Genomic DNA, 24,871 nt, shown 5'->3' on the forward strand with positions numbered 1-24,871 from the left:
TCACAGAATTCCAGAACGATCTGGGTTGGAAGTAACCTTAAGGACCATCTCAGCCCAGCCCTGCCATGGCAGGGACACCTCCCACCATCCCAGGCTGCTCCAGCCTGGCCTCGGGCACTGCCAGGGATCCAGGGGCAGCCACAGCTGCTCTGGGAATTCCATCCTAGGGAGGAATTTTATATTAGAACAGTCCCTGAGTACAAGCTCACCCTGAGGACAGCTCACGCATTTTCCTGACATTCAAACAATTCCTAGAAAACTCAAAGACTCTTTATGCAGAGAAGTTCCCCCAGAATCCAGCAATTTCCAACTGCACAGAATCTCTGGGCTTGAGCTGAGGGACCAAAGTAACCCTGACTCAGGAGTGACTCTGGAGACGAAACCTCCCCACGGAGCATGGAATGCCAGAATCAGGAAAACAGCTCCCAGGTCCTGTCCAGCCTTTGCCAGGGTGCTCCAAAGCCTCAGCTCTTAGGGCAAGACACATCCCACAAAGTGGTTGAGGGTGGATAAACCCCTCAGGCTGAAGATATGTAAAATATTCCCAGTTTTCCCAATCAAATGCCTCGGAAAGGTCCCATGTGAGGAGCAGGAAAGGCCCCTTTGCTTTTCTTGTGCAATATTTTGCCACGCAATTCCTGAAGCAAGACATGAAATTAGAGAAACCCTGTGTTAGTATCACCTAATGAGTCACAGCCCCTCCAACTCAGAGCACAAAAAGCACAATATCAGAACTAGCTGTGCTTTTTCCCTGGCCCCTGCATATGTTTTTGTTGTTAAAAAAACAGGGAAAAAAAAAAAAAAAGCGCCTTGTTTGGGATTTGGGCCAAACATTGAAGTAACTATTTCAACAGGTGTTGGTTTCCTTTCAAGAACCTCCAAAAGGCACCCAGGGAGGAGGGGGTGGCTTTGTGTTTTTTTAGGATTTTGGGTTTTTCTCAGGATATTCCCACCTCAAAGCAGCACAGCCCAGGGAGGTCAGGAGCATTTATCTTTCTGCTGCACTTCCATGGCAATGAGGCGACCCCAGCGCTGGGGAACGGGGCTGTTCAGTGCCTTGGCTGCAGCAGTGATTTTAGCAGGATAAAGGCTGCTGGAGCTGCGTGCCAGAAACCAGAGCAGCGATTGCAGCTCCCATCCATCAGCACTCGGGGAGAGCCGGGCTGGCCGCTCCGCTCAGCTCCTGCAGCCCCAGGCCCCGCAGCTCCTGCAGCTCCTGCAGCCCATCAACAACTGCCACTCGCAATCTGCGGAGATCGAGTGGAAGCAGAGCAGGATTTGTGTCCTGAGCGCCTCCAGCTCCGCCTCTGAGCTGGAAGAAAGCTTTGAATCTGAGGAGATGGAAGAAAACTTTTTGAATCTGAGGAGATGGAAGAAAACTTTGTTTGAATCTTAGGAGCTTGAAGAAAACCTTGTTTGAATCTTAGGAGCATGAAGAAAACTTTGTTTGAATCTTAGGAGCTTGCTGTCACTCCAGCAGGAAATCAGGAGTGAAATCAGCTCCGGTTTTTCCTTTCTCTGCAAACAAAAAAAAAAAGCTGCAAATTTCTCTCAGATAACTCAGTGGGAAGCAGCATCAAAATCCAGAATAAAAGTTTGGGAAGAGACCTTAAATATTATTTAATTCCACTATGCCAGGGTGATCCAGCGGGCCTTGGACATTTCCAGGGATGGGAAATCCACAATTTCTCTGGGCAGTCTGTGCCAGGGCCTCCCCACCCCTCAGGAAAACAGATGCTGGGACCAAAATGAAATTTCATTTTCCTCTCCATCCACCCTGCGAGGAGGAGCAGGTACATGGCACAACTGGGGATGAGGATTTGAGAGGGGTTTGAATTGAAAAGAAAATAACAAAAAGGAGAAGCCTTTTCTTAGCAGAAAAATTCCAATTACTCTGGAAATGTTAACAAGTCCCCGGGCAGCCCCAGGGTTATCTCCTGGGGTTGGATTCAATTAGTGCCATTTGGATTCTGGATGAATTAGACAGGGGAGGATGATAAGGAATTACTGAGTGCTCACCAGATTTATTAATTTCATGAACACCAGAACTTGGTGGCTCTACATTGCAGCTTTTCCATTTCTCTGTGGTGTGGCCAAGAGCAGCTCCCTGACAGCTGAAAATATTGCTAAATATCCCAGCTCCTTCCCAAGGAAGCTTTTGGTAAGGAAGCAGCTTTTGCTCGTTAAACCACTTTATTTCTACTTGGTTTTCTTGTTCTTTTCTTCTTGTTCATTTCTTCTTTTTCTCAAGAAATGCTCCCCAAACACCAGGTCCAAATGGAATTTGTAATTTTCCTTCCACCAGCCTTCCTCTTATTCCACTTAACTTTAAATCCTCTTTTTTTTCCTTTAAAATACAATTTAATAATGAAAAATCACATAATTGACATGAACATTTATGTTAAATACATCAATTTTTCCATTTGGGTTACCATTTGCTGGACACACAGCTGTGTTTGTAGGGAGAGATTCAAGTTCTACAATTAAAAAAATAATAAATAAAGACAGAAACAAAACCTTAAATACAAATCCAGTTTTTCTACAGATTTTCTAGTATGCAGATAGGAATTAAATGAAGCATTTATTAAGAATGCAATACTTCAAGTTACTGAAATTCTTCCCTGAAAAATTCTGAGTAAATGACAAATTTGTGGGCAGAACTTACTGGGAAGTTTGGCAGTTTTGGCACTGTAAATCAACCCAAATCCACAGTAAAGGTTTTTCTTAAAATGCCTTTTTTAACAGACGAAACGTGGACTGCCAGAACGATAATAAAAGGGTGGAGTGTCCGTTTGATAAAACCCCAGATATCTGATGACTACAGGAAGCAAAGATTTGGTGATAACAGCTTTTGCACTGCCTTGCAGTTTCCACACCGAGCTTTCTTATAATTTCATTTTTTACCCTTAAAAAAAAAACCCTTCTTCTTTAGCACTTCCAGCCTAATAAGCAGCAAAATCAGCGCAGATTAAAATTAGAAAATAATTATTAAAGCTTAATTAGGATTTAGTAGGAGTTTTAGAGGCTGCATGACTGGGAAATCCCGTTGTGCCAAGCTGGGTTTGCTTGGACAGGGATGGATTTCCCAGGAATCCCCACCTGGAGCAGCCAGCCCTGCTGCAGGATTTGGGATTTGGGATTTGGGATGTCAGGAACTTCCAGAGAGGAAGCAGGAGAAAAAGAGGCTCCCCAAATCCTGGGCTTAACCAGCAAATCAAACAAACCCATCCCAGGGGACTGGTCCTCGTGTAGATAAGAAAAGCAAATAAAAGCTCAAAAAGAAAGAGACTAAACAGCATTTAATGACTGGGGGTTAGATTTAGTGGCAGCGCTGCCACCAGCTACAAATCACCTCATTAATCCTTTAATTATTTCTAAAGTTCTTTAAGGTGCCAAAAACTCTCCAAACACCCAGACTTTGGCTTCTCAAGGGAACCTTTTTCTGTTAACAGTCCAAAATTCACATTAAAATTTGAATTTTAAAAACTCAACGCTTGCTACTCAAATTACTACTAAAATTTGCGTAGCAATGAATAAACATTGAAAATACAAATGAATACACATTGAAATAACTGCTCGTTTGTGAGCCCACCCTCCCTGAAAACTGCCTGGGATTTCTTTAATGCAACGAGGAAAGAATCACAAATGAGTAAGAGAAAATCCTGGTAAACCAAGGAAAAAGGAATTTCTGTGTTGGCCACACTTTTGTTAATTCCAGCAGCTGCCAGCGCCTCTCCACACCCCCGAGCTGAGAATTAAAATCAATAATGAGCAGACACAAAGTTCTGAGCACAGAACAAGTTCCAGGGGCAGAGGAGTTGGTTTTAGATCCCAAACTGTTCCCATCTCAGGGGTTCTCCTGGGAAATGGGAATAATCCCAGCAGGGGGAGTTTGGATTTTTTGTTCTGGAACTCCTCACAGTCCCTCCCTGCAGGTTTAATTCTCCCATCAGCAACTCAAAGTTTGAGTGGAGCTCCAAGCCTGGAGCAATCCAGGGAAAAGTGGGGATAAATGAAGATATTCCAAATATTCCAGCCACCAGCACCTCTGGATCCCACCTGGGGAGTGAGGATAAATGAATTAAAATATCCTGCTGCTCCCAGAGGAGATGAATGAAGGCTGGGAAGACTTTTGGACTTTTTAATCTCTATAATGCTTTTAAAGCTTGGGTGAATACTGCTTGTTTTTATAATTTTATCATGTTTTGGATAATTTATTGCAAATAATTACAAATACTTTCATTATTTACATGTTACTGATATAAATTCAGTCGTGCTGTTATCAAATATTCAATAGGTGGCTGAAGAGATAGATTTGCAAGTTTAGCTTTTTATTCTAATTTCCCATGTAATTAAAAAATAATATTATGAAATGTAGTAACAGCAATATTTGCACCTCAGCAGGCAGCTGTAATATGTCAATAATGGAGTTTATCTTCAATGCCCTGATAAACAAGGGAAATAAATCTTTTGTGCAAAGCCACATGTTTGAAATTGTCTTTCAGAGAAAGAAAAAGGTGTGATAACAGCAAACCACAGCTCAAATTCTGTGATAAAACACCCTGATCCTCTAGGAAAGGGCTTGAGCCAGAGGGAGATAAAAAATATCTGCAGCTCCAGCGAGGGGAGCAGGCTGCTGTCAGCTGGGAGATAAAAAAGGGGCTCTGAAGCCCCAAGCAGTGCCTGCGTGAGCACAAAGGAGCCCCTGCAGCTGCTGGAAACCTCTCCAGAATTCAGGCAGAACTGCACATTCCGTGCTCTGACACAGGAGCAGCAGGTGATGGAGTCACTTCTTATCTCCAGCCTGTGACAACCTGAGCAAGGCATCCCCACCTCTGGATCTGGGACTCCAACCAGGCTGGTTTTGGGGATAATCAGCATTTCACGGCCACGAGGAAGAGGGAAGGGGAGGCAGAGCAGCCCCCGGGCTCTCCCCAGCCCCACGGGTCAGGATGAGGAGCAGAGAGCCCGTGCCGCTCTCGGCCTGGGCTGTCACACTCAGGAAGAGGCAGATTTCTACAGTCACCCATTTCCTGCGCTCCCCAGCCCTGCTCCAAGAGCAGCAGAGCTCCAAAGGCGCAGCTGTTCCTCCCAGGAAGGAGGGGAGAGGAAATGAAGGCTGAAGTTGAGAGGAAAGGGATAATCCACAGTGAGAGCAGCTGCTCTGCCTGCCTCGCCTGGGACCTCAGAGATTCCAGCAGCAGCTTGGAACAAAATGTTTTGCAACGGTTTGGGGGGGAGTGTTTTGAATTTCCAGGGTGTTTTTAGTTGTCATGAAAGTGAAGATTTGAAGGCTGGCTCTGGACAGAGGAGTGAGGACAAGCCCAGGGAAAGTTTCCCTTGTTGCCTGTGCCAATCCTTGCAGGGCTCCCAAGGATCCTGGTGTCCTGGAGCGACGGATTTTGCAGGGAATGGGACAAGCAAAGCCAAAACAGGAAGCCAAATGTCTACTAGAAACAAAGTGAAAATTACCCCGAAAAACTGCAGACATATGGGATGAACTGGATGTGACCCCTGGCTCGTGGAACTGCTACATCATTGTTTACTCCTCCAGCACCACAACTGTCACTGCAGTCACTTCTGAGGGTTTGTTCCATTATCCCATCGCTGTGTCAGGACACAAACACGGCTCTCGGGCCAAGCAAACGCGGCCAGGAAGAACAAAAATGCAGGAAAAGGCCAAAAAAAAAAGCATTTTTGTTGGTTTTTTGGGTTCTTTTTTTTTAAGGGAAGGAAGCTGTTGTAATATCTTGGAATTTAGCAGCTACAAAAGAGCAGCAGTTTTGTTGCTGCCACCAAGACACTTCCCAAGCAACTCCTTCCTCAGAGCTGAGCTGAGAACACCAGGCCAGCCTTGATTTTCAGGGATTTTAATCTTCACCACTAAAACACCCACTCCAAAACTTCAAAAATTAACAACTAAACAGGAGGTGACACCTCCAAGGACCAGGAGCAAAGGGAGAGCAAAATCCTCCTCTTCCATCTACTGGAATGAAACAGGAGCTCCATGGAAAAACAAACTGGGATTCAGAAAAAGGTGTTTTCATCATGAGAGTAATAAAAACTGCCAGGCACAGGGAGGCAGCTGACCTGAGACTTTGTAAATCTGATTATTTTTGAAGTTACCTGATAGCACTGCTTCAATCCTGCACTTCCAGTGGCTTCCCAGGAAAATCCTGAGGGCTCAAAGGCTGCAAGGCCTGCAGGAGGCCCCTGCAGCTGCTGAAAAACCTCTCCAGAATTAAGGCAGAACCGCGAATTCCGTGCTCTGACAGAGAAGAAGGAGGTGATGGTCACCTCCAGTCTGTGATAACCCGAGCAAGGCATTCCCACCCTCTGGATTTGGGACCCAAACCACTCATTTTTGCAGGCTGCATCTCCAAGAAGCAGAGAACTGGGAGGCAAGGATCCCTTCTTCTTTGTTATCATCAAACTTTGGGCACTTGGGTGACTTCTGGAGAACAGGAGACAAAGCAAACCCAAAAAACAACCCCAAAAAGGAGAGACAGCCCTACCCCACACAGCTGAGGTGCAACACTGCACCCACTATAAAACAACCTAAAATAAATTTCTCACAGAAAAGTCTGACTTAAAGGGACCCATTAGTTAACTTAAAATAAATTTGTTGCAGACTACACTGAGTTAGAAGGGACCCATTAGGATCAACCTAAAATAAAGTTCTGACAGAAATGGCTGAGTTAGAAGCGACCCATCAGGATCAACCTAAACTGAATTTCTCACAGAACAGGCTGAATTAGAAGGGACCCCTCAGGATCCAGCTAAACTGAATTTCTCACAGAACAGGCTGAGTTAGAAGGGATTCATCAGGATCCAGCCCAACTCCTGGCCACGCACAGGACACGCCAAGAATCCCAACTCAGAACTGCAATCCAAAGAACCCTTTGCTAAGAGCATTCCAGCCCAGCCCAGCAGATTCCATTCATGAGAGCTGAGGTGTTATTGATCAGCAAAGCAGGAATCAGCTCAGATTCCATTCATGAGAGCTGAGGTGTTATTGATCAGCAAAGCAGGAATCAGCTGAGCCCTGGCCAAGCCCCAGCGCTGCACTTGGAGCACTCCAGGAGAGCCAATTATTACTCATGAGTTCATGTTTTCTTCACCTTCCTGTTGAAGAGATTATTTAAGACCTCAAATCACTTAACTGGATTGTTTTGTCCTCTTATGAGTCATCTCCAAATTCCAAGGCCCCATTAGATTCTCCTTCAGGAGCTGCAAGCAGCTCCCCAGCTCGCCTGAGCCATAAAACCGTGAGGAAACGGGGCTGTAAAAATCACCCAGGCTCGCAGCTTTCCCCCAGCTGCCTCCTCCAATTCCTGTCAGAGTGCAAAGATCTCACACCCCAACACTATTTACAACCCCCAAAATCCACAGCACACTCAAATCTTTTATTTTTTAAGAAATAAGAAAAATACAATTTTTTTTCACAAGAAAAATCAATTTTCTCTTGTGAACCCAAAGAAAACAAACCAGAAAGAGGAGGGCACAGGGGAGGTAATTTAATGCTGTGTTTATTTTTTATTTCTTATTTCTGTTTTATTTCTTTTCTAATCTCTGAACAGTAAAAACAGAGAAAAACTGCATTTTTCCCCCCAAAACGAATGAATATGAATCATTGGGTGGCCAAGGGCAAAGAATCATTAGGAACACACCTTGCAGGATTTAAATAAATAAACGAAGCCATAATAATAAAGCATTAAACTTAATGCACAGGCTGCAACTCGGTGTATAAAAGCACTTTTGCTATTTCTGGTGAACAAAGGTTTACTGTTTAAAACTTCACAGTCACAACTGATTAGCAAAAACAGGATACAGCAAACTGGAGCCTTAAAATAGTGACTATTCTTCCGAGTTGTGCTCTATCGCCGGGCAGGGAGCCAAGCAAAGCTACAACAGGCACCAAACCTGATTTGAGAGCTTTGAAAATGAAAAAGCCAAACCTGATTTGAGAGCTCTGAAAATGAAAAACAAACCCCAGCCCCTGGCAGCTCGGAGTGGCACCCTCCTTCCCTGCCAGGCATCCAGCGAGAGGCAGCCGTGGATGCTGCTGATAACTCAGCAGAGCACAGGAGAGGCTCCTGCTGGAAGCTTCTTTATTATTTTATTATTATTGATATCCAGAAGGGAAAGAACTCTTTTTGGTTCTATTTAGATGGAGCTCGACACTCTGAAAATGTTGTTTATTTCTGTGAGTGTTATTAGGTAACAATGAATTGTGCAGAGAATTGGGAGGTGAGGATCACTTTTCTTTATTATCATCAAACTTTGGGCACTTGGGTGACTCGTGGAGAGCGGGAGACAAAGCAAACCCAAAAATCAACCCCCAAAACCAACCCCAAAAAGCAGAGACACAGCCCTGCCCCACACAGCTGAGGTGCAATGCTAATTACTACAAACCAACCTAAAAATAAATAAATTTATCACAGAAAAGGCTGAGTTAAGAGGGACCTTCTTTTTTAAAGCAAATATTCCTTCTGAGCAGGGAACTGATGGAGAACGCCAGGAAACAATCGTCCAGCTTCAATAAAAAGCTCCTCAACCATCCACATCCCTCCTATTGAAATGCCTCAGAAAAGCTGAAATAAAAGCAGAGATGCCCTCATTAAGTAAGATGAAAATAGCTTTTATGTTCCATTTTTTATTTTTAGCTAAAGAAAGAAAATTCAGTTATGTAACCCTACAAGTTTCGTAAATTAGGAGCCAAGCAGGGCATGTTTGCACTCTTTGGGGTTCAGGGCCACCTCACTCTGCCCTCAGAGCGGCCAAAAGCTACAGAAAGTTGTTTGTGGCTTGAAAATGTGGCATCAGTCAACCCTTCAGGTACCAAAAATATCCAAAATATCCTCAGAGTCCAAATTCTTCGAATGCAAAAGGCTCATTCAGCACAATCATCTCCCTGAACCAGAGGCAAATCTAATTACAAGGAGAAGGTCAATCAGACATTTGAGTCTGAGCTGGCTGCAGGAAACTTGTGCAATATTTAAGATATTAAATAAATATTAAATCAGATATTTTCTAGCCCTCTTGCTGCCAAGAATCCAATCCACACCAAGACTCTGCAAGGAAGCAAAAAGTGAGAAGTCAGGGTATGAAACAATCCCTGCCTTCCCTTCTCCCACGGAGGTTTTTTACTCCTTTAATCCAGCTTACAGATGTTGAAATCCCACTTTGAGGCTCTGGAGCTGGAAAAATCTCCTGCACAGCTTCACCAGCTGCTCCTCCAACAGGTCTGAAGAGGCCCCATCCTGTCACCAACAACTGCTCCTCTGTCTGAGGTGGGAGCTATCACCATCTGCCTGGAAATTCATATTTTTTGGGATATCAACTCCAATTCCCTCCCCTCCGAGACCTCGGCCGTCCAAGGAAAATAATATTCACATAAATAGTAATAGCTGGGTACCAAAATTAATTGAAAATTCATCTGACAGAGCTGCAGCGTGCAGTTAACACATCTTACTGCTCTGGAGTGATAAGTAAGCAGAGGAAAACCACCAGCGAGCAGCTCAGCAGGGACAGCACAGAGGAGATTTTCCCAATCATCAGGAAAAGTGATAGACCAGGCAAAGGAAGGAAAAGGCACTTGGAGAAAACCTGCCTGTGAAGCAGAGACTTCCAGCCAGGGCTGGGGAATTCGTGCTGCAGCCTCAAGCTGCAACACTCGAGCCTCCTCCACTTCATTATTTAAGAGCTGTTTTTTGTGGGTGTGTGGCGTTGTTGTGTGATTGCAAAGGATTGTTCTGGTACGAGGGGAAGAATTTTTAATTCCTGAGAAATTATTTGCAAAACAAGGCGGTTATCAACGCTTGGTTACAACTTTATAAATTAGAAAGTCCCAAGGAGAGCAGGCCAAAACAAAAACCACAAAATGATCAAGAGGGGCTGTTCAGTGCTCCACAAACACTGCTGGAGAGCCTCACGGAGCCTCATTCCTGGATTTCACTTCCAACACCACAAAATGCAACTCATCTCAAACAAATCACAGCAGCATTTTCAATATGAACTCCAGAGATGCTGATAGCAGAGACTCACATGCAGCTGCCACCTCGAGCTCACGGGATCCCAGGCTGGTTTGGGTTAGAAGGGACATTAAGGATCACCCAGGGACACCCCAGGCTGCTCAACCCTGGCCCTGCACACTCCCAGGGATGGGGCACCTCAGCCTCTGGGATCACATTTGTTTCACAAAATGCGAGGAGCTGAGCCCAAAAGAGAACAAAGTGAAGCAGCAGCGAGGCCACAGCCGGTCACTGTCACAAAATGAAGCCTGCTCCCAAAAAATCCCCCTGATTTTGAATTTGCTGCTGTGCACTGCCTCGCTCCAAGCCCGCAGGAGCCCCTCAGCAACAGCTCCTCCAGCACAGCTACAAAACCAGCAGGGCAGAATTCCAGCCAGCACAACCAGGAAGGTTTTAACCCAGAGGAGCTTCTTCTCTTTACTTTTTTTTTTCCAGAATACAGCCTTATATTTGCTGAGAAGTGCCTTGAAGTCTACTCGAGTTTCAGATCCTGCATTAGGCACAAAAATATCGATGCCAGTGTGGAACAGAGCATTAGGGAGCGATCGATGCTGTCAGGGCCATGGACCAAACTGCCCTTCCACTGCTCAAGAAAATGTTCCTTTGCAATCACAGATGGATAATGGAGAACACAGATAAATATTTAGCCTTTAATACATTTTGGTTACATCCCTATTGATCATTTTTGAGAGGATGCCTGGTTTTTGCCAAATTAGTGTTTGATTACCACGACAATGGAAGTGCTCAATAACACTCAAAAATTTCACAGAATCCCAGACTGGTTTGGGTTGGAAGGACCTTAAAATCATCAAATTCCACCCCCTGCCGCAGACAGGGACACCTTCCACTATCCCAGGCTGCTCCAAGCCCCTGGCTTGAACATGGGAAACTCACAATTTATCCGAGCAATCCCTGCCAAGGCCTCCCCACCCTCCCAGGGAGGAATTTCTTACGGAAAATTCACACAGTGCAGGAACTTTTGGGTTAAAACTCCCCCCAAAAGCCCCAAAGCCATGGGCTTGGTATAATGTAGACTGAACGTGGTGCTGGACACAGGAGGGAAAACTGTCACTGAAATGTGCCCAGTGCTGCTGCCTCAGCAGAGTCAGGGCTTTGATATTCCTGAAGTGCAGAAGTGCTGCCGAACCAAAATCAATGGCATTGATAAATTGATTATAAAATGGAGAACAGAGTGTTAGTGAGAGGAGCAGGGGTTGATGGGTGGCAGATTTCAATACACGTTGTTTCTGAGGTAGTTAGAAAAACAAAAATGCAGTTTACTCGATAAAAAATGCGATAAGAACTAATCTGATGGAGAAACCCAAGAACAGGTAAAGATGGTTCCCAAGCCCACGGCCTCACACAACCACAGCCACACTCTGGGCTTTCCAGGCCTGGGGCCTCCCCTCCTTCTCCTCTGTGCTGGGAGGAACAGCTCTTTTTCCATTCACCTCACAGATCCTGAAGGCAGCTCACCCTCAGGCCACACTGCTCCTACAATCATTTTTCAGTACCAAATACTCTTGAAAACTCCTTCGAGGCACAGTTCCTGTGGCTGTGTTTTGTGGGTGGTGTTTTACTCAGGCAGAGATCCTCCCTCAGCCCGGGCCAGCACAGAACTCAGATTAACTCAGCACCAGCCCCTCCTGTCCCCCTCGGGCACTTCTACACTCCCAGCTGGAGCTCAAAGCCTGCGCCACAAATTTCAATTTCTGCCTGGTAAACCAAGAGATTCAGAATCTACACCTCCCCCTCTGCAGTGTGACCACAAGCTCAGCTCCCCTCTGCAGCTTGTTTTGAGGGGAAAACCCCAAATCAACCCCACAGAACTGGGAGAACTGACTGTACCTCACCTCGAGAACAAATTCTCTTCCTAAATGAGCACCTTCTATAAATGCAAATTACCACCCAGTGCTGATGCTAAATAAAACCCAAGCGCAGCAGCCGGAGCTGAGTCCCACATGTTCACCCTGAGAATTACAACCAAACACCCAAAATGCAGCAGTTGTACAATCCAGCCTCGCGTGCTCCCAGAGCCTTCCCAGCCTTGCTACATCATTAACACCCAGGGATTTGGCCACTGCACACAGCAAGACTTTGTCCAACAGCAGCTGTGCTGTGTGGGAGTGATGGGACAATCAGTAAAAAAGTCATTGTCTCCTTAAAAAAAAAAAATACAAAAAAAAAATCCAACAAAAGCTGCCTGGGTTTGCCAGAAGAAAGCTTGTCCTGCTGAGTGCAGTTTCCCAGGATGGCACAGCAGAGCTCTGTGTTTACCTTGGACAGCTCAGGCAGGCTGAGGGAAGCCAAGGGTTGCACAAGAACAGAGATTCTTTGTGCCCTGGCAGGTCCCCTCTCCTCTCACCCTGCTGATTTACAAACATTCTTTCAAAGAATGAAGGGCACTGCTGGCTCAGCCAGCCTGGGATGCCACAGCCCGAGGTGGTGGCACCTGGAGCACCTCTGTGGGCTCCAAACTCTGCTTTGCTTGGGGTCCTGCTCCGTGGTGGCCACGAGGCTCCCAGGACAGGAGGAACAGCCTCAGGCTTGGCGGCAGGCTGGACAGCAGCAGGAATTCCTGCAAGGAAAAGGTGCTCAGGTGTTGGCAGCAGGAATTCCTGCAAGGAAAAGGTGCTCAGGTGTTGGCAGCAGGAATTCCTGCAAGGAAAAGGTGCTCAGGTGTTAGCAGCAGGAATTCCTGCAAGGAAAAGGTGCTCAGGTGTTGGCAGCAGGAATTCCTGCAAGGAAGGGCTGCCCAAGTGTTAGCAGCAGGAATTCCTGCAAGGAAAAGGTGCTCAGGGGGGCTGGGAGTCCCAGGCCTGGAGGTGGCACAAGCTGGGGATGGGCACAGGTTGGGCTGGGAGGGCTTTTCCAGCCTCAGTGAGCCTGGGATGCATCAGAGAAGGAAATTCATCACACCAGTGGGGAGCACAGGTGAAGCCCAAGCCACCCCCTTCTTGGTCTGGAAATGTGCAAACTCAGGGTGGAAACTTTGGGAAAGTTAATGAAGAAAAAAATACCCTCTAGAGCTTGAAAAACTCACATTTGTGTTTGTGAGAACTCACTTCTAAGCCGAGCTGCCAGCTGGAAGCATCAGTCTCTGTGCTAGGAGGGCTCAGTCCTGGTTTTGATGCATTTCTTTAATATCTCTCAGACATTCAAAAGCACTCTTACGTCACCAGGAATTTCTTTTGTATCACATTATTTAATAAAAACCTGCTGAAGCCATCAGGAACCGCTGCAGCTCTGTATCATCATCATCATCATCATTAGTGCTTCTCATTTTTAAAAGCAGATTAGCATTCCTGATTTAACTAAGCTTTTAAATACTGTTTTGCATATTATCTACATCCAACTCTGAGCTGGGGATGTACAAAGAGACATTTTCATCTCTTCTACAGGAACCAGAAAACCACTGAGTGCCTCATTTTTAAGTACAAATTTTGTGGCAGGGGGACGTGTGTGGGTTTTACACACACTCCATCACAAACTGTGGGGTTCTACTTCATTTTTATTTCAAATAAAAATCAAATCGATGTTATTACAACATACTTCACTTGACAAAATTAAACTACAACAAGATTTTGTATTAAAATTAGCCAGGTTTAAAATATAAACACCGGCTTTTTACTTCACATGGTTTTCAGGAACGCAACAAAAGCCACGCAGAACTTTGGATAACACCTAAAAATACACAAGCAGAGGGTGATGAAAATTTGCACAATGTTTCCAAACACCACCATTAACCTGGATTTAATTCCCTGGGTTTGTTCCAGGGGAGCTGGGGCTGGGAGACAGCACCCACGGGCAGCTTTTTGGAAGTTGAGGGGGTCTTTTTTATCAAGGTAAGATTGCAGGGCCCATCAGAGGGAGCTCAAACACAGCTCTGGCTGAAAGCCCTTAAAATTAAGTGACTTTAAGTGAATATTAAAATTTTAAAAAGTAATCTTGGAAACTTGAGAAAATCTCCAACAAGAACAACCCTTAAAATGCATGTCACAAATTAAAAATCTTACATTTTTTTTACCATTGCAAGAGTCGCATATTGAAGGGCTCAGCAGTATCTGCATGTTAATTTTTTGGTTAATTACAATTTGAAAGGACTTGGTTTATCAGGATTTCATGCAAAAATTACAACCTTGGATGAGTAAATAGCTGCATCAAAGCATCCCTGGGCTGAGAAATCGAGACAAGCCCTGGTAAACAAGCCCAGAAATCAGAGCAGTCCTGAAATTCCAAACCTCACAGAGAAGAAAAAAAGAAAAAAAGGGAAGAAGCAGAGCCACAAACAAAAAACAGGAGTTAATGTCACAGAGAAAAAAATCCTAACTCCCCCTGTGCTGTCCTCACCCACTTTGTTACTATGGGACTGGCAGACAGCTCTGGATTCTGAACACCAAGGTCCCACTCACAAGACAATTAAGCAGCTCCAGAGCTTCCATCGAGCACCCACCTCCGCTCTGCCAAGGTCTGCGCCTCCCAGCAGAGCTGAAAGGCCAAAAATCCACCCTGCCAGCTGAAACCCAGCTCTGCTGCTCCACGCTCCAGGGAAACCCTCTGCAAAACAAAGCCGAGTCTTTCTCCGATCATTTTTGGGTTTATTTTGGTGAGGGTAGTAAAGGTGGATCAGAACTTAAAAATCCCACATGGATCCAACATCATAAATGGGTGGAAGATGACCATGGCAGAAAGGAAGTTCAGAATTTCTGCCTCTGCTCTGAGCAGTAACCAACAATAAAGCAGACAAGATGGTAAACATTGCAAAAAGACAATTACTAATAATGAAAAGGCAACAGAAATTCTGGGCTGCTTCCACCAACTGAGTAAGGCGTTTTCAAACTGACAGCAACGTGCTGCTTGCCAAATGAAAATGAGAGCAAACAGCAAAGTTGTGCTTAACCCTTTTTTGCTTTTATGCTGCATTTTAAACCCCGATGAAATCATGGAATTTGAAAGAAAAGTCTACAAAGGAGACATTTTACTCAGCTCTCTGGTCACTGTTTCCATCACTTCAGTACCCAGAATGCTCAGAAAAGTTATTCATCTTGGGTTCTTTCCTCAAAACCAGGTTCTTGAAAGTGTGATGGGTTTCCAAGAGCGAAACCTGGGTTAGGAATGCTCGGATTTGGAAGAAACTGAGATGGGGTTCAGGAGAAATGAATCTGGATTCTGACTCCTCCTGCAGAAGGCGAGAGCTCAGCGTGTGAGTTAACTGAAGGCCAGCCTGTAATTCAGATTGCAAAAACTCCCTGAGGAACACCCAGCTCTGGAGTGGCAGCAAGGACTGACCACTGAAGGCAAAACCCCAGGATACTGAGCCACACAAGATGATTCCAGTGCCTACAAACACCTCCAAATTATCCTCACTCTGGTGCCAACTAACTCCAGCAGGAACATCCAACACCCAGGTGAGCACCAGCTCCAGCCCCACACCTTCCCAGGCAGGTGCCTTTCCTTTCCATCCAACCAGCAGAACACCAATTCAAAACAAATATTTACCCTCTCCTGAACAGAGGAATAAAAGGGAACCTTTTCCTGCAAATCCAACCGTGTGTTGTGTTGTTCTTGCAAAGCTTCCGCCGCAAACAGGCTCGTAAATTTTCTCTTAGCAGTTAAAAACAAAACACTGACACGAGCAGGTGAGACAAGAACAGGACAGCCCCGACATCCCCGAATCCGGACCGGGAACGGCATCTCGTGCCCGGAACGCGCACCGGTCCTGCCGGGAATCTCTGCCCATGGGCTTTGCAGAGACACCAGCAGCCAAGGGAGGCTTTGGAAGCGCAGCAATTTGCACCTACGACAACCGGAGCGTAACGGGAACAACACCGGGCACGGCGAGCGCGGCAGCTGCGCCCGCGGCGGCTCCGTGCGCGCTCCCGGAGCTGCGGGGGATGCTCGGGGGGACCCCAGCCCGGAACCCGCGACACCGGCTCGGGGCTGCGAGCCGGGGATGCCCCGTGCGGGGCTGGCGGAACCGGGATCCCCGTCAGAGCCGGGCCCGTCCCGGGCTGATGCAATTGGGATCTCCGCTCAGACAGCAAAGGCATCCGGGATGCCCGCGCCCCGGGCTGGGGCCTGTCCCGGTGCCCGCACCGGGACCCTCCTCAGCCCCCGGGCAGGGCGCACGGCGCTGCCCGCGCCCCGCCGGGCCCGCTTCCCGACCCTGCGGCGGGGGCACCGGGGCCTCCCCCCGCGGCAGGTGTCGGTCTCCGGGGGATGCTGCGGGCGCGGTGGGCGGCGCGGGCCGGGCCCGGTGCGGCGGAACCGGCGGTGGGGGGGTGGAACGGGGGCCGTGATGGGGGGGCTGAGGGGCCTCCCCCCCCCGCTCCCCGCCGGTGCCCACGGCGGGCGCCGCCCGCCCCCGCCAGGGGGCGCTGCCCGCCCCGCCCGCCGCCGCCGCCGCTGCCCCCGGCCCGAGGGGCTCCGCGGGGGGGGCGCCGCCCCTCACACCCCCCGCCCGCCTCAGCCGGGGGCGGCGGCGCCGAGGCTCACCCGGTGCGCGCGGGTCAGGCTCAGGTCCTTCATGACCTCCTCGAAGGCCGCCGTCTCCTCCGCCTGCTTCTGGTTGTGCAGCGCGATCTTCTCGCTGAATTTCCGCGGGTTGTTCGAGGCCGCCATCTTCCCCCGTCCGCATCCCCCTCCCCGCGGCCGAGGGGGGGCGGCGCGCATGCGCCGGCGCGGGGAGGGGGGGGGCGGCCGCAGGGCGCCTGCGCGGCGGCGGCGGCGGGGCGGGAGGGGGCGGTGAGGGGGCGGAGGTTGCGCATGCGCGGGGCCGGGCGCGCGCGGGAGGGACGGCGCGGGCGGGGGCGCGCGCGCGTGCGCGGGGAGGGGCTTCCCCCGGGGCGGGAGCGCGCGCGGGGCCCGGAACCGCTCCCGGTCCTGTCCCGGTTCTGATCCCGGTTCTGATCCTGGTTCTGATCCTGATCCCGGTTCTGATCCCGATCCCGGTCCTGGTCCTGTCCTGATCCCGGTCCTGGTCCCGGTCCTGGTCCCGGTTCTGGTCCCGGTTCTGATCCCGATCCCGGTCCTGGTCCTGGTCCTGTCCTGATCCGGGTTCTGGTCCCGGTTCTGATCCCGATCCCGATCCCGGTCCTGGTCCTGTCCTGGTCCCGGTTCTGATCCTGGTCCCGGTTCTGATCCCGGTTCTGATCCCGGTCCCGGTCCTGTCCTTGTCCTGGTCCCGGTTCTGATCCCGGTCCCGGTCCTGGTCCTGTCCTGATCCCGGTTCTGATCCTGGTCCTGGTCCTATTCTGATCCCGATCCTGGGCCCATCCCGGTCCTGGTCCTGGTCCTGTCCTGATCCCGGTTCTGTCCTGATCCTGGTCCGGTCTCGGTCCTGGCACTGATCCCGGTCTTGGCCCCATCCCGGTTCTGTCCTGGTCCTGGTCCTGGCCCCGATCCCCGTCCCTGCCCCTATTCTTGTGTTTGTCCTAATCCCGATCCCGGACCTTGTTCCTGTCCCCATCCCTGTCCCCGTTCCTGTCCCCATCACCTGTCACGATCCCGGGTCCCCATCCCGGTCCCTCTCTGTCCCCATCCCGGTCCCTGTCCCCTTCTCTGTCCCCTCCCTGTCCCTCTGTCCCCATCCCGGTCCCTCCGTGGTGGCCGCTCGCTCTCCTGCTGGAAAATCCTTCAGTGCTGCTCCCCCTTCACTGGAATGAGGGAACCCAGGAGGTGCCTGGCTTGGCTCGTCAGGATTTCATACAAAAATCACCTGGAACTGCAAAAAGCCACCCTGAGCCCCCTTCACGCCTGGATTTATTTCTGTTTGATGCCTCCAGCATTGTGAGAACCGGGCTGGTGCCGCCTGCCCCAAGGGAGGGACAGAGCCGAGCTCGGGTCTACCCCGGGATTGAATAATTAACAATTCCCCAGCTAATGAGCAGGGTTTGGGAACGGGGTCCTGCCTTATCAATGATCCTTATCAGGGAGCACAAAAGCACCAGCCGGGCTTTCATCGCGTGCTCGGGGCTCTTCCTGGGCAGTTGTCACCTCCTGCTGTCACCTGCTGTCCCCACGGGTCCCCGTGCCCTTTGTCATGCCCGGGCTCGGTGCCAGTCCGCAGCCTCGGGCAAAGGGGGATCAGGAGCGAAAACCCGCACCGAGGAAGAGAAAAGCTGAGCCTGAGGACTAATTAACATGAGAAGAGAGAGAATCGATTAACAGGTGGAATTTAGAGCATTAATTAATAAAGAATCCGGTAACTTGTAGCCAAGGAACTGCGATTTCTTTGTTTGCTAAAATTACTCGCAGTGTGGAGGTTTGAAACTCCTCGGGCTTGATTTGTGCAAAACTTCTGCAGGAAAAAAAAAAAAACAAAACCCAAACCTGTGCAGAATAAACTCCTTCTTAAACGGGTCCCCGTGCTTAGAAAGTCCCCAGCGTGTCCCCAGTGCGGTCCCCACCCCGGACCCGCCACTTTCCCACTTATTTCTCAGCGTTTCCCACCGGGTCCCACAGTTCTCCCGCTGATGGATGGCCCAGTCCTCATCCCGGGCTCAGGATTAGCCCCAAAGTCACGTCCTGCCCTAAATCCTGGCTGCCAGCTTGCACTTAACATTTCCAGCGAGCCGAGATGCTGAGATACCATCTCGGGAAGCTCATCCAGACCTGGAGGACCAGCCCTCCCTCCCTCCCTCCTGGCAGATGTTGCTCCGAGCCCTTCCTCGCCTTTCCCACCAGGAATAAACACCATTTTCCCTAAAATCCCCTCTGGCTGCGCACACGAGCAGCGCATGACCTGCAAAATTGGCCTGTCATGCTAAAAGCCCATCAATCACCGAGATTGACCGGGGAGATACTGATTATCCACATTGTTTTCACTCGAGGAGCGGGACAATGATAAATAATTGGTGCGGCTGTCCTGGATTTCATCCCGAAGGTGGTGATATCAACCATCTCCAGCCCAGCTGCCACTCTGCCTCTGCTCCCGCCTGCGGGATGAAGTGCCTGAGATGGAGCTTGATAAATTCTCCCCTTCTGCATCTCCTGAGATGGGATCTCCCCTCCTGCTCCCCGGGAAGGAACGCAGATGGCCAGGGGGGCAAGGGGAGGGGGCTGCAGCTTCCTCCCCTAAAAACCTCCCTTCATTCCCATTGTTTCCCTGCGCAGCTTTATCAGATCGAATTCCAGCCTGAACCTGGAGCCGCTTCCTGAAATCCCCACGTTTTAGCCGGGTTTGCAGCACAAACTTCTCCAACTTGGGGCTGCTGGAACATCCCAGGCACTCGCAGCCCCGGGTTTTGGGGTGGCTCTGGGGGCTGCCGGAACATCCCAGGCACTCACAGCCCCGGGTTTTGGGGTGGCTCTGGGGGCTGCTGGAACATCCCAGGCACTCGCAGCCCCGGGTTTTGGGGTGGCTCTGGGGGCTGCTGGAACATCCCAGGCACTCGCAGCCCCGGGTTTTGGGGTGGCTCTGGGGAACATCCCAGGCACTCACAGCCCCGGGTTTTGGGGTGACTCTGGGGGCTGCCGGAACATCCCAGGCACTCGCAGCCCCAGATTTTGGGGTGGCTCTGGGGGCTGCTGCCCTGCAGGTCCGGGTGAGGGCAGGGAGAGGCTCCGGGGGTTTCCTCCTGTCCCCGGGGGAATTCTGCCATTCCTTGGACAGGGCCACGAGCCCTCGGCCCCAGGGTCATTTCTGCCTCACCTCCAGTACATCTGGGACAAAATCCAGCTTCCTTCCAGCTCTGAGCCCTGTATCCCCTGAAGTGAGCTGCCCCCTCTCACCTGAACTGCCCCACCTCACCTGAACTGCCCCACCTCACCCAGCTCCATCCCTCCAGACCTGCCCCACCTCACCCAGCTCCATCCCCCAGAACTGCCCCATCCCCCCAGAACTGCCCCCTCTCCCCAGAAATCCTCCCGGGGATCCTCCGGGCGGCGGCTCCGGTTCCTTGCAGCCGAATTTGGGGAGAGATTTTGGTACCGGAGACTCCGGGGCTGCCAGAAACCCTCCCCGAGCCGGTGTGATGCAGGAGGAGCTGCTCCGCGCTGCTCTCGCTGGGTTTTATCCCCCAGAACCCCCTGCAGACAATTCCAAAATTCCAGCCCCTCGGAGCTTTCCCAGCAAGGTGGGAGGCTGAGGGGCTCGCACAGCACCAGGGTGTGCTGCGATCCTCAAACGAGCTGGCGGTTCTTTATTTTATTTTATTTTATTTTATTTTGCCTGCAGACACAAAGATTTTGATCTTTCACACTTCCTACTTAATGTTCCTGTTGACATTCCCATTATCCTCAGAGAAGAATATCCTCAGAGTCCCCAGTTATTTTGAACCGTGCTCGGAGCAGGAAAACATTCTCTTGTTTCACTTGGAACTGGTGAAAATTTCTTTAATTTGAGATGTCCGTGCTTCCAGAGGGCAAATAAAAGCACCTGAAGCACTCTCCCCTCCAGGAGCCCAGCAGAAGGCTGGCTCGGCTCCCTGCACCAATATTCCCTTGGCACCCTTCCAGCTCCGCTCCTCCACCATTCCCTGGAAATCCGAACATTTCAGAAAGCCGAGCAAAGGGGACTTGAGAGAAATGAATTCCCATTTCCACACCTCGGCCCTTTCTGCTGCCCGGGGAGGCTTTGGAGCCACGCCGAGGGTTCTGCTCCCGGTGCCTTTTCCCAGAATCGGGCCTGGCTTTGTTCCACACGGGATGCAGGGGTCGTTCCCGGGATGGAGGGATCGTTCCCGGGATGCAGGGATCATTCCTGCAATGCAGGGGGCATTCCTGGGATGCAGGGATCATTCCAGGGATGCAGGGATCATTCCAGGGATGCAGGGATCATTCCAGGGATCTAGGGATCATTCCAGGTTTGCAGGGATCATTCCCAGGATGCAGGGGTCGTTCCTGGGATGCAGGGATCATTCCTGGATGCAGGGATCATTCCCAGGATGCAGGGGTCGTTCCTGGGATGCAGGGATCATTCCTGGGATGCAGGGATCATTCCCAGGATGCAGGGATCATTCCTGGGATGCAGGGATCATTCCTGGGATGCAGGGATCAATTCCAGGGATCTAGGGATCATTCCAGGTTTGCAGGGATCATTCCCAGCATGGAGGGATCATTCCAGGTTTTCAGGGATCATTCCCGGGATGCACGCTGCCTGCACCCCGGGGCAAGCTTCTCCCCTGCAAACCTGGGCCAAATTCAAACATTCCTGGGAAATGCGGCTGGAGAGCAGCTCCTGGAGGCAGCATTGATCCTGCTCTGCATCCTCAGGAGGATCAAACACCACCCCAGGCCACAGCAGAGGGGGAAAAAGAACTTTGCATTTCAAGCTCAATAATTGCAGCTCTGTGGGCAGGCCCAGATTAGCAGCCTGGTTACAAACATCACTTAACCACATGGAAAATAACTTTTAGTGCAGTTTGCAAAGCGCTGGGACCCGGATGATCAAAAAAAAAGATGAACTATATTAAAGGATCCTTTCTGCTTTAGGTGCTCCCAGTGTGGTGCGAGCCCGGTGACTTCAAAGGCCTGGGCTGGTGGCCTGCACAAACAACCCCAAAAAAAGAGATTTTCATTTCTTAAGAAGCCATATAAACCAGTTCGTGCTAATTACAGGGGCCCGGGTGTGAAAGAGCAACTGCAAAGCCTCAGGGACCCGGCCAAGAAGCTTTTGATTTCTCTCTCCAGCTTGTAAAACCTCCTGAAAACTTTTGCCCCAGCAGCTTTTCTGCTTTCAGAGGATCCCAGAGCGGTGTGGGTTGGGAAAAGATCATCTTGGGGGGCACCTTCCACTCCCCCAGGTTGCTGAAACCCCCTCCAACCTGGCCTTGGACACTCCAGGGGTGGGAAGCGTCACCCTCCTCTTCCTCCTCACCCTTTTCCTGAAGCTCTGAGGCTGATTTCGGGTGGCACAGCTCGACCAGCAGCTGTTTCCCTGCAGAAAAGCCCATTTTGCCTTTGTTTTCTGGAATCTTCGGGGTTGGAGCAGTCAGAAACGTACCTGCCCCACAAATAAAAGCTGGAACTTCTCCCTGGAGCGGAGTTATCACACAGAGGAGTGCCAAAAAAAAAGAAGTGGCTGCTGCTGGAGCTGAGTGAGGAGTTGGGAAGGAGAAACAAAAGTTCTGCATCCGTGGGATGCTGCTGTGCCCACTCAGAGCTGAGGAGCACAGAACACCTCGGGGGTGGCTGGGGGAGAGTTCTGCACTCCCAGGCTGTGGGAATGCAGAGCTTCCCTCTGGCTGCCCTGGGACCCTGGCAGGGGTCAGGAACCCCCCTGGACAGAGCCCCCAGAGACACTGGCTGTGATCTCTGCCCATGGAAAAGAGTTTTCAATCCTACAGGATGAATTACCAGCTCTGAGTGTTTGATATAAGTAATAATTAAGTGTGGCACGGGTGCAAAAGTAAAATTTTAGGATTCTAGATTAGGGGTCCAAAGGGGACAAGATGGAGGAAATTGGGTGTGCCTTGTCCTTTTTCTCCTTCTTCATGCCCTCCATGTTTCACTGTGATGTTGGCATTTTTCTGTTGGTTCAGGCTGGGGACACACTGTCCAACGTAGGTGACAGATATTGGCACGTTATTGTAAATCCAGCACAGGTAGTTTGTGGTATTTAATGTTTGTACCATCCCACTGAGGGCAGAGCCCCACACGCTGCCCTGCAGGACAGAGCTGCGGCAGGGCAGCAGAACATGTTAGAGATAAACAGAATAAACAACCTTGAAACAGCACAGACCAATTATGGCTTCTGCTTTGGCAGTGGGGCTGAAACACAGAGACTTTTACAATCTCAGGATCATCAATACCTCAGATTCTGACACCAGGTGGAACCCAGGAGAGCCGAGCCCTCCCTGGCAGGCCAGAGCTCTGCTCCCTCCCTCTCCCGACCTGCCAACACCCCCAAACCGTGAATTTCTCCAGCCACATCCACTTTTCCTGCTCCTTCAGCCACGAGTGATGAAATCCCATTCATTTGTGCGAGCAACTGGAAGATTTATTGTAAATAAAGTTCTGCACATTACACAACTGGCTAAAAATCATAATTAGAGCTGCACTGGGGAACATGTTTTATTTATCCTGACAGTAGTCTGGCTCCAATAATCCTGCCGTGATAAATGTCCCGAAAGTTTGTGGAGTTTCGGCAGCTCCAGCCCTTATCACAGCCGTGGAAGTGGGAATTTCTGCCCGGGTTTGATGTGGATCCCACAGCAGCACTCCAAGGCAGCACCAGGCTAACTGGGAGCTGCTGGGAGCGCCTGGCTCTGTCTGAATCAAAGATTCCGACATTTTTCCAGTGCTGTAGAAACCTTCCCGGGCTGCAGGCACGTCGGAGCGAATTATCCGGGCTCCGGGCTAGGGGGAAGTGACAGTGGGATTGGGAGCAGGCAGAGCCTCTGGAAAAGGGTCAGTGACACCATTAATGGGATGCAGACATTCCCCATCTCTCGCCGCTCTGCACCCTGCCAAGACTCCCAGGGCTGCCTTTATAGTTTTAAGCACAATTTCAGGCCCATAAAACATCAGAGGAGACAGGAATTATTATCCCAGGCCTGACAGGAGCCTCTGGAGGGACACACGGGCTCTGTGCTAATGATGCTCCGGCTCCTCCCGCTCCCCATCTGCTCAGGGGCATTTCCAAATTTACCCAATTCGCCCCCAGGGTTTTTATGGCTGCTCCGAGACCCATAAAGGACTCTGAGGGCAATCAAACATTTATCTGGCTTCGCTCATTCCTCAGGAAAAGAGGAGCCCAATCCACCTCCTTTCCATGTGGGGCATCCCGGGAAATGTTTCCACACAATCCCATCTGTATCGATGGGAAAACCCTCCCGAAACCAGCAATTACTGAGTGCACCAAAAGCACCAATCCCATTTATTGTCAGAATATCAGAGAGGTTGTGCCCAGCCCAGAGCCACAGCTCCATCCCCTGCACAGGGGTCAAGCAAAATTTATGATCCAAAATATTTATGGTCCACAAATATTTGAGTCTCTGCTAAATTTAGAGCGGCCAGAAGACTTCCAGCTCTTTTGATGAGAAATAATTATTTACATTGCTATAAAAAGAACATTCCAGCAACAAAGAGCTGCGGTGCTCTGATCCAGAGACCTCCAGATCCTTTCCCAGCTCCTGCTCCTCAGTGCCAGGGAATAGGAATGTTAGCTTTGCTTCATGGCAGGCAATTGTTTAATCAATAGAATTCCAGAAGGGCTTTGTGCATCCTCCTGTCTGCAAAACGACGCTTCCAACAGGAGTGAACGCTGGATGACATTTATTTTTGCAAGGTTGTCCTTAAAAGTGAGACCAAACAGGTTTTCCCATGTTTTCCAAGGATTTTCCCCTTTCCCCCAATGCACACACACACCTACCTGAGAAGGCAGAAGGGAAAAACAAACAATAAAGTTTGGTTTCCTCAGGAAGAGATTCCAGGGATGGGCTCCACGTGGCTCTCGGGGCGTGTGTGGGATGGGAACCACGGCTGCACATCCAGAAAAACTCAGGGATGAGAGCAGCCAAACCATCCACTGCTGCCCCAGGAATCGGGGAAAATGCAAATAAACCAGGGAGGAATATTCAAGTGCTGTAAAATCATGGAATTCCAGAGTGGTTTGGGCTGGGAGGGACCTTAAACCCCACCCAGTGCCAGCCCTGCCAGGGGGACACCTCCCACTGTCCCAGGTGGCTCCAGCCTGGCCTTGGGCACTGCCAGGGATCCTCTGGGCACCTGTGCCAGGGCTGCCCACCCTGCCAGGGAAGGGTTTATCCCAAATACCCCACCCCAAGCCCCTCTCTGTCCCTCGGAGGGGCACTGAGCAAATCCCGCACACAGGAAAGGCAGGAACACCTCAGTTTGTTACCAACCTGAGAAATACCACTTTTATGCACATGTGG

General features: G+C 50.0%; 1 protein-coding gene across 7 annotated transcripts in view; it reads right to left on the reverse strand.

Moving 5' to 3' along the window:
* CRTC1 (CREB regulated transcription coactivator 1) overlaps positions 1-16,736 on the reverse strand; it is a 42,395-nt gene extending 25,659 nt beyond the window's left edge. For 4 of the 7 annotated variants that reach the window (XR_012052146.1, XM_030257145.4, XM_030257144.4 and 1 more), the window contains exon 1: positions 16,530-16,736. Coding sequence is in view for 6 of the 7 variants with exons in the window: in XM_030257145.4 (XP_030113005.1) it covers positions 16,530-16,706 (177 nt within the window). In the remaining variant the exon portion in view is untranslated. The remainder of the gene's footprint in view (positions 1-16,529) is intronic. The other 3 variants (XM_030257143.4, XM_030257142.4, XM_030257141.4) reach the window with 2 other exon arrangements.
* Between the last annotated feature and the right edge of the window lie 8,135 nt (positions 16,737-24,871).

The sequence above is a fragment of the Taeniopygia guttata genome, chromosome 28 (assembly GCF_048771995.1).
Source record: "Taeniopygia guttata chromosome 28, bTaeGut7.mat, whole genome shotgun sequence".
Classification (NCBI taxonomy): Eukaryota; Metazoa; Chordata; class Aves; order Passeriformes; family Estrildidae; genus Taeniopygia; species Taeniopygia guttata.